General features: G+C 43.4%; 1 protein-coding gene across 4 annotated transcripts in view; it reads right to left on the bottom strand.

Moving 5' to 3' along the window:
• REPS1 (RALBP1 associated Eps domain containing 1) overlaps nt 1–14,145 on the bottom strand; it is a 294,648-nt gene extending 280,503 nt beyond the window's left edge. For 2 of the 4 annotated variants that reach the window (XM_077486746.1, XM_077486749.1), the window contains exon 1: nt 13,218–14,144. In XM_077486746.1, coding sequence (XP_077342872.1) covers nt 13,218–13,370 — 153 coding nt within the window. In that variant the 5' untranslated portion in view covers nt 13,371–14,144. Of the gene's footprint in view, nt 1–13,217 lie in introns of all 4 variants that reach the window. The other 2 variants (XM_077486747.1, XM_077486748.1) reach the window with 2 other exon arrangements.
• Between the last annotated feature and the right edge of the window lie 2,301 nt (nt 14,146–16,446).

The following is a 16,446-nucleotide window of genomic DNA, read 5'->3' as shown; positions in this document are numbered from 1 at the left end:
TCCACAAAGCAGTTGTGATATGTACAGTTCTACTAACATGTCAAAGTTTCAAAACTGTGCTTAGGCATTAAGATTTGTTTTACGCTTAGGCGGGAAGGGGTTAAAAGGATAACTTCACTTTAGTGGGGGGGGGTTAGCAAATAAAAAAAGAATATAGCATACACAATTGAGACAAGTCATATTGATTGTTATTAAAAATTACCTTTCCCTTTCAATCTGCAGCACTGTAATTTTCTGAAAAATGCAATGCAATATGGCATCCTTGAGGTGTTCTCTACACAGATGGTGTACAGAATGGCCCCCAGATTTGTAATTTCCTGCTTGTGTGATTGGTTTACTGATTTTCCCAGAAGTCTGCACTAAGGCTGGACATGGACTGAGTGATTTTCTTTCCTGCAGCTAAGGAAAGGAAGAGGGAGTGGGAAACAAAAAAGGGCTAGATTCCCCGATTAACACAGTGTTGGGCGGCACAGTGGTGTAGTGGGCGGCACAGTGGCGTAGTGGGTAGCACTCTCGCCTAGCCATAAAAAGGGTCTCTGGTGCGAATCCCAACCACGACACTACCTGCCTGGAGTTTGCATGTTCTCTCTGTGCCTGCGTGGGTTTCCTCCGGGTACTCCGGTTTCCTCCCACAATCCAAAGACATGCAGGTAGGTTAATTGGCTTCTGTCCAAAATTGGCTCTAGTTTATGAAAGGGGACCTTGGATTGTGGGCTCCTTGAGAGTACGGACCAATGTGAGTGTGCAATGTACAGGGATAGGGACAATTGTGGACACCTCACTCAGGTTGGACTGGTGTCTTTATTCAACCTTACTAACTATGTTGATAGGGCAATCACTCCCGTAAAGCCATTGTGTTTTCCTAGTGGGCGGGAGAACACAGCGGTAATTGGTAGTGGATATAACAGCTGCTGGCACACCATCATGTCAAATTTGACAGGCTGGTTGTACCCAAGTTAATTGAACAAAAAGATTACTAGAAAGAATAAGGTTCCCTCATTCAACATGGGACTTTTTACAGGCTCAAAGAGTAAACGTGGGTTACATTTAAAAATTTGGAGTTTTATTCATAAAATGCAAAAAGTAGTATTGATAAAGTATAAAATTCTCTCTCAATTTTCAAAAAACATTGCACCCCATTTTTTATATGTATAGTAACTCATGGCGGAACTGCCTAATGATACTGTTACAATTCACATGCAGGGGCTACCTAAGCCAATTCCAAGTTTCAGAGTTCTGAGACTCATTCTGCAGGTAAATCCCTGTATGTGATGTTGACATAAAGGTGTCGCAGATTGTGCGAATCCTGAGGGTGCACATTGTGAGTACCGCACTCTGGATCCACTTTCTGCCAATATATAATGCCATGTTATGTGTGACAGCGATACGATATGTATACATGTTTCAATATAAGACAAACTAGAGAAGCACGATTTTTTTTTGCTTAGAATAAAAAGATTGCGATTCTCACAGAAAAGGAATGCCGCTCACCAAGTCTCTGGACCCCAATTAGTGCTCCCACCCTGTGAACTCTCAGGTGCTGGCTCAGCACAAGTCTATGGAAGTAGGAAAATGTTGGACTACCGCACTCCATTAAAAAGGCATATTAAAATAAATAAAAATAAAATAGTATAAAATCCAATATGACATTCAATGAGAAGTGGACAAAAACAGGGGTAAATGGCTAACCTGTTTTACATCATTTGTTGCTTACTCATAGCTAATGAGTAAGCAAATGATGTGAAACACATTAGCCATTTACCCCATTTTTGTCCAGGATTTTCCTACTTCCATCACGATTCTCACAACGTAAAATCTTTCACATTATAAAATATTGCAACAACCACCATTTTATTCTCTACTAATACATACACATATACATACATACAATTTTCTAGCAAAAGAATAAAAATTTGTTTTTGTTTTTTACTTGAAACCAACAAATGTCAAAAAAAAGTTTAGTCTTTCCTCACTTACGCAAAGTGTATTCCATTGACAAATTGTTACAATGTTTAGACTTAGTTCAACTGATAAAGAATGTTGTGCTTCTTGGTAGAGCTGCACAATAGTTAAAAAAAAAAAAAAAAAAAAAAAATTGGGATCTTGATTCAACCCCTCAGATCTCTATTGCAGTTTGTCGATTCTTTCAAACAACAAGTGGAGAGACTTATCTGCTCACTCAGCTCACTGTCAAAAGAAAACATCTGGGAAATATTTTAACTAACTCTTCCTTCTTAGAAGAAAGATAAACTTCTGTGTGTAAAGAAAAAAAGTCTGCCAAGTTTTTAAAACAAGTGTAAATGCAGGGAGTTTAACCACTTAAGTCTAAATCTTTTTCTGACACTTGTTCAAGTTAAAATCAATTATTTTTGCTAGAAAATTACTTGGAACCCCCAAACATATATATTTTAGACCCTATGGAATAAAATGTCAATTGCTGCAATATTTTATGTCACACTGTATTCGCCCAGCGGTCAAACGCAAAAAATAAATAAATAAATAAATAAATAAAAAAAAAGACAAAAACCGTAAAGTCAGCCCAATTTTTTTTTTTGTTTTAATGTGAAAGATGATGTTAAGCCTCATACACACCATCAGATTTTCTGCTTATTTTTTCCTTCAGATTTACCAAAACCATATAATTTGAGGTCCAACCTTAGGAGTTTCAATTTGTATGCAATCAGGCAGGCCCTTGCACTACATGGTTTTAGTAAATCTGAAGACAAAAAAAAATCATCGGAAAATGTGATAGTGTGTATGGGGCTTTATACTGCAAGAATTGTGATCTATCTTCTAAACAAAAAAAATTGTGATTCTCATTTTAGCCAGAATTGTGCAGGTCTACTTCTTGGCACATTGGGCAGATTTTTTTCTTCCTTTCTTTTGAGGGCTGTTGCTTCAGAAGAGCAGATAGAATTCTTTGCATAGCAAAAATCGTGAAACACTTATCAAGATCGCAACTGAGAAAGAATCGAGATAATGATTGATGATTAACCACTTGCTTACTGGGCACTTAAACCCCCCTCCTGCCCAGACCAGTTTTAAGCTTTCAGCGCTGATGCACTTTGAATGACAATTGCGCAGTCATACAACACTGTACCCAAATGAAATTTTTATAATTTTTTCCCCACAAATAGAGCTTTCTTTTGGTGGTATTTAATTACAGCTGGGAGTTTTATTTTTTGCTAAACAAACAAAAAAAAGATGCAAAAAAATAAAAATAAAATCATGTTTAACAGTTTGTTATAAAATTTTGCAAACAGGTCATTTTTCTCCTTCATTGAAATGCGCTGATGAGGCGGCACTGGTGGGCACTGATAGGCACAGTTAAGGCGACACTAATAGGCACAGATAAGGTGGCACGATAGGCACAGATAAGGCAGTACTGATGGGCACAGATAAGTACCACTGATAGATGGGACTGATGGGCACTGATGTATGGCACTGCTGGGTGGCATTATGGGCACTGATGTGTGGCACTGAGGTGCAGCAATGTTGTTGAGGCAGATTGTGGGCACTTTATTAATGCTCTGGGGGCTACTGGCAGGGGGCAGATGGGCACTGATTCACGGCCGCCGGTGATCGGGACTGATGTCCCGATTCACGGCCGCCGGTGATCGGGACTGATGTCCCGATTCACGGCCGCCGGTGATCGGGACTGATGTCCCGATTCACGGCCGCCGGTGATCGGGACTGATGTCCCGATTCACGGCCGCCGGTGATCGGGACTGATGTCCCGATTCACGGCCGCCGGTGATCGGGACTGATGTCCCGATTCACGGCCGCCGGTGATCGGGACTGATGTCCCGATTCACGGATCGGCTTTTTTTTTCTCTCCTCACGCTGTCAGCGCGAGGAGGAAAAATAGCCGATTACCGGCTCTGTTTTGTCACATGATCAGCTGTCATTGGCTGACAGCTGATCACGTAGTAAGGGGTCGGGATCGACCCCTTGCTCGGATCGGTGATCAGGCGAGTCTCATTGACTCACCGATCACAGAGCCCGCCGCGCGCGCCCCTCAGGGGGCACGCAGGCCGCTTGTGCACGGGACGACGTCAATAGACGTAGTCCCGGCAAGGAGGTCTCAAGAGGTTAATCGTAGCGCTCCAAGACAAACACTATCATTACTCCACAGAATATATCAAAATCACATACAGAGATTTCCCTGAAGGCGTCTCAGAACTCAAACACGTTGGAATTGGCTTAAGTAGCCCTTGCACGTGAACTGTAACAGTATCATTAGGCGGTTCTGCCATGAGTTAATATGTACCCTGTTTTTATATGTAATGTTTTTTGGACATTGAGAGAGAATTTTATACTTTAATCAATTCTCACTACTTTTTGTATTTTATGAATAAAACTAAAAAAAAATAAAAAATTAAATGTTTACTCTTTGAACCTGTAAAGTTGCATGTTGAATAAGGGAACCTTATTCTTTCCAAGTTAATTAATAGATCAACTTGGGTACATTCAGCTTGCCCATACATGGTTCAAATTTTAGGCCAATCCCTGCTGAACCGGCTGAGATTGGAACCATCTATAGCTGGCTTAAGATACAAATTAGCTTTTAGGCATCCCCTGCAAAAGAAAAAAAAAAAAAAAAAAAAAAAAAAAAAAAAAAAAGGGGTAATTGTTGGCAAGTTACTCCCAATAGGAAATCACATCTAAAAAAGGATGCAACCCCTACAATTTTCCTTAGAGCCCTGCAAGTGCAGCAACTGAAAATTATGAAACTACTTATTAAATTCACATTCCACGTGGACACAAACAGGGATTTTTTTCAGAACAAAAAGTAAGAATCTGTAAACAAAGTTTGTTAAAATCCTTGTAATGTACATTGATCACAAAGAGGAGAATTTTTTTTTCAACAAAAGTGGAGTTACTCTTTAAGGCCTCATGCACACAGCATAAAAACACCTTTTACTGGTGTTTTGACTTTTTTTCTGCCTCTAAAACGCCACTCTATGCTAACCTACATGTCCATGCCCACATTGGCGTTTACAGGCGTTCAGAGGCAGGAGCATTTATAGGCAGAAAAAAAAGAAATAAAACCACGTTCAGGAGAAAAAAAAAAAAAAGCCTTGAGTGCTAGGTGCAATTAGTGTTTGAGCGTTAATTCATTCCAATGGCCAGAATAAATATTCTAGCCAATGGAATGCCCAAATGCTTGACGCACCCAAAGGCATTTGTAAAACACGTCTTTGGATGAGTTTTTAATAGGCGATTTTATATTCCCCTGGAGCAAAGGAAGAATGTCAGTGAGAGGAGGGGGGGGGGCAACATGTCTAGAAAAGAATAGTGGCTTCAGAAGACCATTTGTCAGTACAGCAACTCAGGGGAGGAAGCCTACAGAACCATGGATTAAAAGGTGGTTATCCTTTGTAGTTGATTCCACATAAAACAGATACCAACAACTTTATATCCTGCACATGCTGGGGAACAGGAAGATAGATTTAACTTTTTAGACCCGCTCAGAGATGGCCCCATCAAACGATTACCAAGGGGTGGCGGTGGACGAGGTATACTTGGATTTTGCAAAAGCATTCAACAGTTCATGTGTAAGGTATAGTCTACAGGTTTGGAAATAGTTTGTAAATGGCTAGAAAACCGGCTAAAAGACAGAATTCAGAGAGAGTAGTGGTTAATGATTCTTACTCTGAATGGTCTAAGGTTATCAGTGGTGTACCCCAAGGTTCAGTGCTGGGACCCTTACTTTTTAAATATCTTTATAAATGATATATTGGGTCTGGGATCAAAAGTAACATTTCTGTCTTTGCAGATGACACCAAGCTATGCAGTGGAATAACGTCCTTACAGAATGTCTCCAATTTACAAGCCGACCTCAATACACTAATTGGGCGACTATGTGGCAGATGAGGTTTAATGTTGATAAATGTAAAGTTATGCACTTGGGGGCTAAGAATATTCATGCATCATACATGCTATGGGGAGCACAACTGGGGGAATCCGTGGTGGAGAAGGATCTGGGGGTTTTGGTAGATCATAAGCTCAATAATAGCATGCAATGCCAAGTTGCTGTTTCCAAAGCGAGCAAAGTCTTTCTTGTATTAGGAGAAGTATGGACTCCAAAAGAGATAATTTTGCCCCTGTTCAAATCATAAGTAAGACCTCATCTGTAATATGCAGTTCAGTTTTGGGCACCATTTCTCAAAAAGGATATCGTGGAACTGGAGAAAGTGCAGAGAAGGGCAACCAAATTGATAAGAGGTATGAAGGAACTCAGCTATGAGGAGAGATTAGAGGAACTAAATTTATTCACTCTTGAGAAGAGGAGATTAAGGGGGGATATGAGCAACATGTTCAAATATATAAGGGGTCCATATAGTGAACATGGAGTTGAGTTATTCTCTGTACGGTCAACCCAGAGGACAAGGGGGCACTCTTTACGCCGGAGGACAACAGATTTCATCTTCAAATATAGAAAGGTTTCTTCACAGTAAGAGCTGTGAAAATGACTCCCGCCAGAGGTGGTTATGGCCAGCTCAGTAGATTGCTTTAAGAAAGGCCTGGATACTTTCCTGAATGTACATAATGTAACTGGGTACTAACATTTATAGGTAAAGTTGATCCAGGGAGAATCCGATTGCCGCTTGGGGGATCAGGAAAGAATTTTTTCCCCTGCTGTAGCAAATTGGATCATGCTCTGCTGGGTTTTTTTTTTGCCTTCCTCTGGATCAACTGTGGGCATAAAATTGAGTATATTGGATTGTACGATATTTTATATTTATTTATTGTTTTTAACCACTTAACAACCGCCCATTGCCGATTAACGGCTTCAGGGCGGTTGTTTAACTCTGAGAGGCCGTTAATTAACGGCCTCCCAGAATTCTGCTCTCGCGCGCCCCCTGGGGCGCGCACACGAGATCATCCGTGACCATCACGGATCACGGTAAACGGCCGCTCGTCGTGGCCATTTACCACGTGATCGCTCCATCAAATGACGGAGTGATCAATTGTAAAAAAAACGGCGTCATGTTATGACGCTGGTTCCTCCCTCCCCCTCTCTGTACAGCGGAGGGGAAAGAGATCGGTGTCAGCAGCGATGTGGGCAGCATCTGCAGTGCCCACATCGCTGCTCACCCAATTTAACCCCTCAATTCCCTGCCAATACTCTGCAGTACCCCGCCATTGCTCTGCAGTACCCCCCAATACCCCCAATACCCCGCAAATAAATTGCCATACCCAGCCATACTCGGTGATACCCTGCAATACCCAGCCATAGACGCCCCCCCACCCCTCACCGCCCTCCGGTGCTTCTACCAACTCGCCGGTACGATCAAAGCCAGAATCTTTTTTTATTTATTTATTTTTTATTTTTTTTATTTCAGGCTTCCCAGCCTAGAGGTGAGATGTGGGGTCATATTGACCCCCAGATTTCACTGTAAAGAGGACCTGTCACCCCATATTCCTATTACAAGGGATGTTTACATTCCTTGTAATAGGAATAAAAGTGATCAAAAATGTATTTTTGGGGAAAAAAAATGTCAAACTAAAATAAAGTAAAATGAACAATAAAAAAAAATTAAAGCGTCCCTGTCCCCATGTGCTCGCATGCAGAAGCGAACGCATACGTAAGCCCCGCCCACATATGAAAACAGTGTTCAAACCACACATGTGAGGTATCGCTGCGAACGTTAGAGCGAGAGCAATAATTCTAGCCCTAGACCTCCTCTGCAACTCAAAACATGTAACCAGTAAAAAAAAATTAAAAGCGTCGCCTATGGGGATTTTTTAAGTAGCGACGTTTGGCGCCATTCCACGGGCATGTGCAATTTTGAAGAGTGACATATTCGATATCTATTTACTCAGCATAACTTCATCTTTCACTTTATGCAAAAATTGGGCTAACTTTACTGTTTTTTTTTTTTTGTTTTTTTTAAGCACAAAACTGTTTTTTCCCCCCAAAAAAACGCGTTAGAAAAATTGCTGCGCAAATACTGTGTGAGATAAAAATTTGCAACGACCACCATTGTATTCTCCAGGGTCTTTGCTAAAAAAAAAATATATACGTTTTGGGGTTCTCTGTAATTTTCTAGCAAATAAATGATGATTTTTACATGTAGGAGAGAAATGTCAGAATTGTCCTGGGTGCTCCAGAACGCCTGATGGCGCTCCATGCATGTTGGGCCTCTGTATGTGGCCACGCTGTGTAAAAGTCTCACACATGTGGTATCGCCGTACTCGAGAGTAATAGCAGAATGTGTTTTGGGGTGTAATTTGTGGTATGCATATGCTGTGTGTGAGAAATAACCTGATAATATGACAATTTTGTGGAAAAAAAAAAAAAGGAAAAAATAAATCTTGATTTTGCAAAGAATTGTGGGAAAAAACGACAACTTCAAAAAACTCATCATGCCTCTTACTAAATACCTTGGAATGTCTTCTTTCCAAAAAGGGGTCATTTGGGGGGTATTTGTACTTTTCTGGCATGTTAGGGTCTCAAGAATTGAAATAGGCCGTCAGTACTTCAGGTGTGATCAATTTTCAGATATTGGCACCATAGCTTGTGGACTCTAACTTTCACAAAGACCAAATAATATCCACCAATTTGTACTTATTTTTACCAAAGATATGTAGTAGTATAAATTTTGGCCAAAATTTATGAAGAAAAAATTACTAATCTGCTAAATTTTATAACAGAAACATTCATTTTTTCGCAGAATTTTCGGTCTTTTTTCTTTTATAGCACAAAAAAGCTCTATTGGTGTGAAAAAAAAAAGACAAAAATTTCATATAGGTCCAGTGTTGCATGACTGAGTAATTGTCATTCAAAATGTGAGAGCACCAAAAGCTGAAAATTGGTCTGGTTATTAATAGCGATGCACCGAAATTTCGGCCGCCGAAACATATCGGCCGAAAATGCCCTTTTCGGCAATTTGCCGAAAGAGAAAAACGGCCGATAATGGAGCCGAAAATGGGGCGTAGCCTGGGTGGGGGCGGGGCTCCTCCCGGGCAGGGCTCCGCCCCCGCCTATCATGGGGGTTGTATAGCGCAGGAGAGCCGCCTCCGCCGCCTGTTTGATCACAGCGCCAGGAACATCACAGCTTTCATTTCAATAGCTGTGTGTTCCCGGCCGCACGCTGTCACACGCAGCCCCTCCCCCTTGTCCGGGCACTTAGATAGACAGATCATCCGCAGGATTTGTCTATCAAAGTGCCCGGACAGGGGGGAGGGGCTGCGTGTGACGGCGCGCGGCCGAGAACACACAGCTTTTTCAGCTTTTTCACAAACAGGTGGCGGAGGCGGCTCTCCTCCCTGCACAGGCTGGCTTGCAATGGGGGACACTGGCTTGCAATGAGGGACACTGGCTTGCAATGCGGGATGCCTCCTGTACCACGTCCTCTGTCTCTGACCACCTCCTGTACCGTGTCGCCAGTCTCTGACCACCTCCTGTACCGTGTCGCCAGTCTCTGACCACCTCCTGTACCGTGTCGCCAGTCTCTGACCACCTCCTGTACCGTGTCGCCAGTCTCTGACCACCTCCTGTACCGTGTCGCCAGTCTCTGACCACCTCCTGTACCGTGTCGCCAGTCTCTGACCACCTCCTGTACCGTGTCGCCAGTCTCTGACCACCTCCTGTACCGTGTCGCCAGTCTCTGACCACCTCCTGTACCGTGTCGCCAGTCTCTGACCACCTCCTGTACCGTGTCGCCAGTCTCTGACCACCTCCTGTACCGTGTCGCCAGTCTCTGACCACCTCCTGTACCGTGTCGCCAGTCTCTGACCACCTCCTGTACCGTGTCGCCAGTCTCTGACCACCTCCTGTACCGTGTCGCCAGTCTCTGACCACCTCCTGTACCGTGTCGCCAGTCTCTGACCACCTCCTGTACCGTGTCGCCAGTCTCTGACCACCTCCTGTACCGTGTCGCCAGTCTCTGACCACCTCCTGTACCGTGTCGCCAGTCTCTGACCACCTCCTGTACCGTGTCGCCAGTCTCTGACCATCTCCTGTATAAAAATATTTTTTAAAAACAGTCATTTTCGGTATCGGTGCTGTTTCGGTATTGGTTTTCGGCCTAGTGTATTTTTCATTTTCGGTATCGGTTTCGGCACCAAAAAACCCATTCGGTGCATCCCTAGTTATTAAGGGTGTTTAAGTGCCCAGTGGTCAAGTGGTTAAGGTTGAGCTGGATGGACTTGTGTCTGTTTTCAACCTGACTAACTATGTAACCCCATCCCATTAATGCACATGAATTTGTTTTTATCTTATATACACGAATACAAATACCTTTATTATATAAAGCTGTGGTTATATAACCAGTTCTCATTCTCGTCTTCCATGTAGCATGGCAGTGGGTGAGGATTAGCAGCGCTCCAGAGGAGATTTTGATCTGCTAGGGATGAGTAATGCGTTTGGGCCACTGGTTACGCCCACTGGCTACATCATTAGGTCACCCTTGCAGCACTTAACTACAGATATAACAACTTGCTCAAAATAAAAAAATAAATAAAAAAATAACTTTTAGCTACTCACTCCCTACAAAAGAGAAAATATTCAGGAAGTGTAATGGCAACATTTAACAGTGCAGAGAAAGTTTGGCCACTTAATAACTTCAGGAAAAGCTTCTATACTTTCAGTGCGCCGACAGCAAACCTGCTTCACTACACGGCAGCTGTCCTGTTGGTCCTTCCCCTCTTAGTCCAGCAGTGAATAAGACAGCTGCTGTGTATGGGAGCTGAAAGTCTGCTGTCAGAGCAATGGAAGTAAAGCAAAAGCTATATTTGTCAGTATCAAAGAAGTTGTAAATTGTAAAGAACAGGCAGTGATCCAAGAGGTGGCATACGCTTCCTAAGATTCAACTATTTGTAAAACCTATAGAGTTCTGGAGTTATTCTATAAGCAGCTAAACTTTATTTTTTAAACATTCAAGGTAAATAGCTAACGTTTGTGAAAAACTGAAAATTAGTTAAAGAAATTGTCAGTTCATATGTCGACTTTGATTAGAAACTGTAAATATTGTTACACAAAAGCATAATGAACAAACTATTTTCATCATCCCAAGTTTATTTGGGGGTTTTAAAACTACTGAAAAAGCTGCCTGCTGATCATCATAGAAAACATTCATATTGCACTCAAATGCTGCTAGATTATTCTTCAGGTGCGTGGCATTTTCTAAAGAAATTAGCCCCATGCCCCCCAAGATCCCAGGAGTGTGTGCTCAGTTAATAAACATGCAGTTTAGGGAGAAGAGTGTGGACATTTATGCCAGTTTCACAGAACAGTACAAGAGTCAGATACTCTAACTGCCATGCATTAAAGTGCCACTAAATCCCAGGGACCCTGCATTCATTATATCTTCTCTCCCACAGTACACAGAACATGGAAATACAATTAGTTTAGTAAATATAAAAAGCTAAATACCTTATCAGCAGTACATAGTACTCTTGTGACTTCTATCAGTGTATGGTTAAAACTTGTAGGAGGAGTTTTCATTCTCCTAACTGTCCTATGAGGCTGCAGGACCCTGACCCTCTTTCTAGACAGTGCCGATTGGCCCTGTGCCGATAGCTGCTGCCCCCTCCCAAAAAAATAAACTCTAGCAATACACACCAAACTGAGCATGTGCAGACTGACTTCACTAACTGAATTATCCAGAGATGTTTTGGGGACAATGCAAGAAGGGGAGGATCAGGGGAGGCAGGATCAAACAGCCTTTTTACACAATGCAGAGGATTAACCCCTTAGGTTCCACAGTGAGTAAAACAAGCATGCTTTACTCCATATACAGACTGATTTTATTGTTGTGGGTTTAGTAACACTAAGTCTAGCCTATATAGACACTTAAAAAAAAAAAAAAAAAATGAAATCAACACATCTGCAACCTACAACAAAACTGGTTTATTTTTGTTTGAAGCCCAACACCAGCCAAGAGGTTTTTGCTTTGAATAGGGTGGATAAGGTTTATAATTGGTCACTGCTTTAACCCCTCCAGGAAGAAGTCCCCCCACTTCCAGCTCCAACGACAGGAGAGGCAGAGAGACGAGATGTAACAGGAAATCTCACCAACAGGGACGTAGAAAAAACAAAAGCACTTTTTATCGTGAGGAGGGAAAGAATAAAGCAAATGTAAAGGCATTATTTCTGTTAAACAACAAGAATACTTACCCGAACATTACCAGGCCCGAACCTCCTCTTCTGGGGTTCCCTACCAGTGTTCTGTTACTCCTCTTCTTGTTGCACCCAGACAGCAAGCTGCTTCCAATGGGGGCACACCTGTGGGCTCGCTCCTAAGCACGGCTGTGCGTCTTTTGCCACATGCAGTGTGACACTGTCCCACCCTCTACTCCCTCTTCACAGGTTTGATGGACAGCAGCAGAAGCCAATGGCGCCTGCCTTAGGTCTCTAAGCCTGTAAAAGAGGGGACAGAACCAGCACTGCTGCATATGGGCTGGACCGATACAGGACTTAGGTAAGCGTTTATGGGTGTGCAACTAGTGGAAGTTTTTTTTTACCATAATGCAGGTAATGCATTAAAGTGGATGTAAACCCAATTCATGAAATTTGAGCTGGGCACACATCTGTAGTATTTTAGTACCTCTCTTCAAAGCCCCGAGTCCCGTGGCTTTCTCCTGCTCCGTTTTTCCATCGTCAGCATGAAAACTTCTGACAAGTTCTCAGTCAACTGCAATAAAACCAGCCTGAATTTTGTGTCAGGGTGGGTGTTATAAATTGATTAGCAGAGAGCTGGTCTAGTCACAGCACAGCAATCATCTGGCTCACAGTGTATGGCAAGAATCCACACCCACAACTGAATCAGGAAGAGAAAATTCTAACAGGACACGCACCTTCTAAAAACTGTATATAAAGCTGAAGACAGCAGATATACATGTAAAACTTATGTAGGAGGATTGGTTTCATCCCAGTGTACCATCTGAGACTGTTCACTTCATCAGTTCCTTCTTGCCCTGAAGGCCGCCGGTCCCCTCACCTCTAGCAGTCCCAGCGGCCGCCTTTATTTTCAGAACTAGCCCCAATGACTACCATTGACCATCTAGTACTGGTGGCCACCATTTCCCCTCACTTTTTTGTTCTGGTGCCACAGAGCAAATCTGACAAAAGACCTTCCCAGAGGAGTCACAAGCAGCAATAAAAACTTGACAGAAGTTCTACTCCTTCCTGGGATCCAAAACTAATTGACAGGTCAGAATGTCAACAAAAGCCTGAAAATGATATACGTGTTTACATTTTTGTTTACCTGCAAAGACACCTCACTAGGGAGCTGTGCTGCCCTGAAAAGCTCCAACACCCGCCCATTGGAGGCCACTTTCTTGGTGCTGTCAGTGTCACAGTAGGCAAACAGATCAGAGTAGTATTTCTGCTCAGCATCACTCAGGGACAGTCCTTCCATCCTTCACAGTAGACCTTATCTTTTGCAAGGCTTCACAACAACCCTCAGGCCACTAGTTCCCCCAATATAAAGAAGAAGGGGGCTGCAGCAGTGTGTTGGTTTGGGTAGGTGATCACACATGTGCATTACCAGATGGCATAACACATCAGGAAAAGGGCTCCCTCCACTGTGGTCCTGAGGTGGGTGCAGGAGGAGGGGAGATGCTCAGGCAGCATGGGCTGCCCCCATATGTCCAGGGCCCAGAGGCAGAGGAGAAGATGCTGATGGTAGTTGTGTCCACATGGAAGCTTCCTTACTAGACAGAGGACTGGGTGTGGGAGCAGCAGGTGGGGAGCTGAAGTTAAGAATAGCCAGTACCGCCCCTCTCTTCTCACACTCTCTCTGTGGCTATGAACTTCCTTCACCACATGGGGGGCTGCTCCCAGCTTCCGCCCCTCTACATGTCCCGCTCTCCTCCGTGCGCGCTCCCGGAAACTTTTCCCAGGTGTGACGAGCCTGAGGCGGGAGCGCGGGGAGGGCTTGGTGCGCTGCGCTCCCGGTGCCGCCTCGGATGCTCCTGCCGCTGAGAGAGCCGCTTTGCTTGTTGGCTGTGACCGCGGGACTCCAGCGGAGCTCTCCGCCTCGGCCGGCCGCCTAGGTTTCTTCTAGTCAGCACACACAGGCTCCTGGTGTCGCGCCCCCCGGGGTGACGTCGTCACAAACACAAGTCCGAAAAAAAAAAGACGTGAACTGGGGAGCCGGATGTAGAGACGGACACCCTTCACTCTCCGGGTTAATAGATCTGAGGGAGCGCCGCTGTGACAGTAGCGACCCCTTGCGGTGAGGAGGGCGGGATGACACGGGGGAGGAGCGCGGCTCGTCCTGCAGCTCACACAAGAGCGCGCACGCAGGCTCCTGACGCAGCAGAGTTTAGGAAACTTTCAATGAGTGACGATGGACGCCGTTATTGCTGCAGTGCCACCATGTGGTGTGAAGTAGCATCGCATTCTACAGCATTTTAGATACACAGTTTTAGCAACTCTGTTCTTTGAAAAAGTAAATAAATAAAATAATATATATATATATATATATATTTTGTAACCACTTCTTCCCTGGAAGGCTTAACCCCCCTCTTCACGACCAGGCCATTTTTTACGATATGGCACTGCGTTACTTTAACTGACAATTGCACGGTCGTTCAAGGCTGTACAAAAATAAAATGTATGCCTTTTTTTCCCCCACAAATGGAGCTTTATTTTGGTGGTATTTGATCACCGCTGCGGTTTTTATAAACAAAAAATGGGCGACAATTTAAAAAAAACATTTTTTCATTTTTGCTTTAAAACATCCAATAAAAAAATCAAAAAATTCAAATCTCTTTATCAATGTAGGCCAATATGTATTCTACATATTTTTGGTAAAAGAAATCCCAATAAGCAAATATTAATATCCAAAGTTATAGTGTCTACAAACTATGAGATATTTTTATGGAATTTTTTTCATTTTATTTTTTACTAGTATTGGTGGTGATCAGCAACTTATATAAGGTCTACAAAGGGAAAATGGCGCTGTTCAAAACACTATGTGTAAAATCAATCAACTAATATGAATATTGCCACCACTTAATATAAAGTGAACAGTGCTTGAGTAAATAACTATATGTATACATGAACTGTGAACTAAAATGTATAAAAAATGTATATAAAATATATAAATAAATAAATATATATATATATGACAGTATTACTCCAAAAAAGAAAAAATGACGTGCTGAGTGCTGTTGACTCAATCTCTAAAAAATTATATATATGTAAATTCCAAAAATCATATAGAAAGAACAACAAATCCAAAAGACAAATGCTGTGTGTGGCTCCTACACACAACCAATTTAAAGTGACAAGTGATAATTGCAAAAATGGTCCCACAAATGATATAATATCTATATATGTATATAATTATACACTAATAAATGACAGTCTGTGAGCGTGATCCATGTACAATTAAAATAAGAGGTGACTCTTCAGTGCTCCACTCTTCCATTCGCATCACCCTCTTGTGCCCGCACTTACCAGAGCGCCTCACCCCTGTAGGGGTAACAGGCGTATTAGCTGTCTCCCAATGTCTGTGTCCCCCTTTAACGAGGTATCCCTCTGGTTCACACAGCTGCAATCCACCTCACACAAGCGGTTTAGGGATTGCAGCTGTGTGAACCAGAGGGATACCTCGTTAAACGGGGACACCGACATTGGGAGACAGTTACCCTCAGTTTGTGGCCTCCTTTAAAAGGGTTTTTGAATTCCCGCACGCTCGCTTCTGCTGCCAAGTGCCTCATGTCCATCAAACAGAGTACGAGAACTGTTGCCGACTACGCCATTGAATTCCGTACTCTTGCAGCAGAGGTTGCTTGGAACAATGAGGCCCTCGTGGCTGCTTTTTCTCATGGTCTCTCGGATTCCATCAAGGATGAGATAGCAGCCCGAGATATACCCACTGAGCTGGAGAGCTTGATCTCGTTTGCCATCCTCATTGACTCCAGACTCAGAGAAAGATTTTCTCTTAAAGAGCGCTTGCGGAAGCCTCCTGTACGTTTGCCTCCGAGCTTTGTAGTCCCACCCATGCCTCCCTCACCTCCCATGCCTCCTGGTACCGAGTTGGTCGGTGAAGATAAACCCATGCACCTGGGCTTTACGCGTCTGCGGATGAGAGAGCCTTCAGAAGGAGGGAGAGATTGTGCCTTTATTGTGGCCAGGCAGGTCACTTTTTGAAGTCTTGTCCTACCCATCCAGGGAAAGCCCGAACCTTAAGGTCCTGTTATGGAAAGACCTTAGGTGGCGTTGTTTCGTCCCCAGTTATCCAGAAGGATAAGCCCCTTTCACCCTTGTCACCCTTTCTTGGGCTGAGTCGTCCATCGAGATACAGGCGCTAATCGACTCTGGAGCTGCAGGCTTGTTCATTGATCCTGCATTTGTTTCGCAGCACTAGAGTCCGCTGCAGGTGCATGACACTCCACTTGCCATTGAGGCTCTTGGCGGGAGACCTTTACAGCCTGCCCATGTGACTCATGAGACGGTTCCGTTGTCCATGGCCATAGGGGCTC

This window comes from Lithobates pipiens, unplaced genomic scaffold (genome assembly GCF_037356315.1).
Source record: "Lithobates pipiens isolate NorthernLeopardFrog02 unplaced genomic scaffold, aLitPip1_a1.2 Scaffold_18, whole genome shotgun sequence".
Lineage (NCBI taxonomy): Eukaryota > Metazoa > Chordata > Amphibia > Anura > Ranidae > Lithobates > Lithobates pipiens.
This window is presented reverse-complemented; position numbering and strand designations above follow the sequence as displayed.